The sequence below is a fragment of the Camelina sativa genome, unplaced genomic scaffold, assembly GCF_000633955.1.
Source record: "Camelina sativa cultivar DH55 unplaced genomic scaffold, Cs unpScaffold00566, whole genome shotgun sequence".
Taxonomy (NCBI): Eukaryota; Viridiplantae; Streptophyta; class Magnoliopsida; order Brassicales; family Brassicaceae; genus Camelina; species Camelina sativa.
Genome location: NW_010921733.1, coordinates 44,542 through 46,064, shown reverse-complemented (window position 1 = coordinate 46,064; position 1,523 = coordinate 44,542). Strand labels below are relative to the sequence as shown.

At 40.1% G+C, this 1,523-nt stretch overlaps 1 protein-coding gene and 1 long non-coding RNA gene across 3 annotated transcripts in view; one reads left to right on the top strand and one right to left on the bottom strand.

The window, feature by feature from the left end:
• Window positions 1–6: 6 nt before the first annotated feature.
• LOC104773525 lies at window positions 7–523 on the top strand. The gene is made up of 2 exons (XR_765124.2): window positions 7–193; window positions 282–523. It is a non-coding gene; the product is annotated as an uncharacterized LOC104773525 (long non-coding RNA).
• Window positions 524–1,122: 599 nt separating this feature from the next.
• LOC104773524 (putative dual specificity protein phosphatase DSP8) overlaps window positions 1,123–1,523 on the bottom strand; it is a 2,235-nt gene continuing 1,834 nt past the window's right edge. Inside the window, exon 7 of one of the 2 annotated variants that reach the window (XM_010498158.2) lies at window positions 1,123–1,408. In XM_010498158.2, the coding sequence (XP_010496460.1) occupies window positions 1,276–1,408 (133 nt within the window). In that variant the 3' untranslated portion in view covers window positions 1,123–1,275. Of the gene's footprint in view, window positions 1,498–1,523 lie in introns of both variants that reach the window. The other variant, XM_010498159.2, reaches the window with a different exon arrangement.

The following is a 1,523-nucleotide window of genomic DNA, read 5'->3' as shown; positions in this document are numbered from 1 at the left end:
CTTGATTGTTGAATGAAATGAAACAAGGTCCACTTAGTTTGATGTGTCTGAATTGTGATTGGAAAGGGCGATGGTCGATGTAGTCTTACTTACGTTGTGGGCAGGGGGATGTTGACATCAGAGGAAATAAAGACATGTTTGGGGAACCAAGTGGAATGATGGACTACGAAGAAGATGGAATCCGACCAAAAAGGTATGAACCATCAGATATGAGCTATTATGATACTAAGCATGTTCAAGTATGAGATGCTAACCCACACACAATAATCTTTGGAACACAGGAGGCGGCATCCAGTAACAAGATAGAGGTGCGAGACGGAGCAAATGGACGGTGTAGACTGATATTTCATTTACCGAGAGTAGATTATGCGGATTTTTCAACATGTATGAATCATGTGTTCTCTCTCTATCTCACCACAACCCCTTGTTTTGTCTAGATTTCCCGTTCAAATTAACAAATTTGGTGTTTCTTTTTTACAATATAAGTCTTATGAATCTGAAAGATGTCACACGTTGGAATCTAGAATACAGTGACTGAGTCAAGCAAGGGAAGTCTAGCTGACAGATTTATTATGTCAGTGTCGTCTTGATTGGGGGAGAAAGAACTGTTGAAGGAATCCTCGAAAAGTTAAGGATTAGTAATCCTTTTTAGAATTGAGTGTCGCCTAGTCATCTCCCATCAGATGCTGGTGAATCCAATACAGAACCGAGTCCCATAATTGAGTTTTACTCAAATGTTTGAAATTGCTTGGAAATGCCTTATTAAAGTAGAACAAATTAAACAAGACAAGGAATCTTGCTTCTTTTAGCTGTTTATTCCCCCGGAAGAAGCTCTATTGTCATTTCTTGCTAACTGAACTAAGTTAATTCATAGCTTCAATTTTATACTAAAAAGCGAAAACCTCCCTAAGAGAATTTATCTACGCCCACTTTCTTCTCATATATTATTTGAAGTTACGTTTCCCCAAAGCCCTAATCATAGCTTAACTAAGTGGTGCACATGGTGTGAGTGTCGACACTGAAGGAACTGCTGTGGGCTTTGTGAGTGTTTTCCTGTTGGACCAAGGCTTACAGTGGATACTGGATAGGGCCTCAGAATCAAACACATAAGACCGTTCTAGGTAAGTTTTGAGTCATCTTAACACATTTTGCCATTGTAAATGAATAAAATTTCAATGTTTTGTACAATGGAATAATGGATACGAGTAAGATGAGTATCACCTCTTTAACAGACTTTGATGTTGACACCAACACTTTGCAATGAGTATCACCTCTTTAACAGACTTTGATGTTGACACCAAGACTTTGCAACTGATCAACATGGACTTGTCTCCTTGGTGATTTGAGCCATAAGCGAGAGATCCTGGCAAATGCAGCTTGGCTTGCATAGTGGACCTTGCAAGCCAAACTCAGCTCTGGCAACACATCCACGGATGAAGCATCACCGCCTATGTTTTGAGGCTCATCATACCCAGCCAGATCTGACTCAGTTACCACCACTACCGACCCATCATCAAAAACTG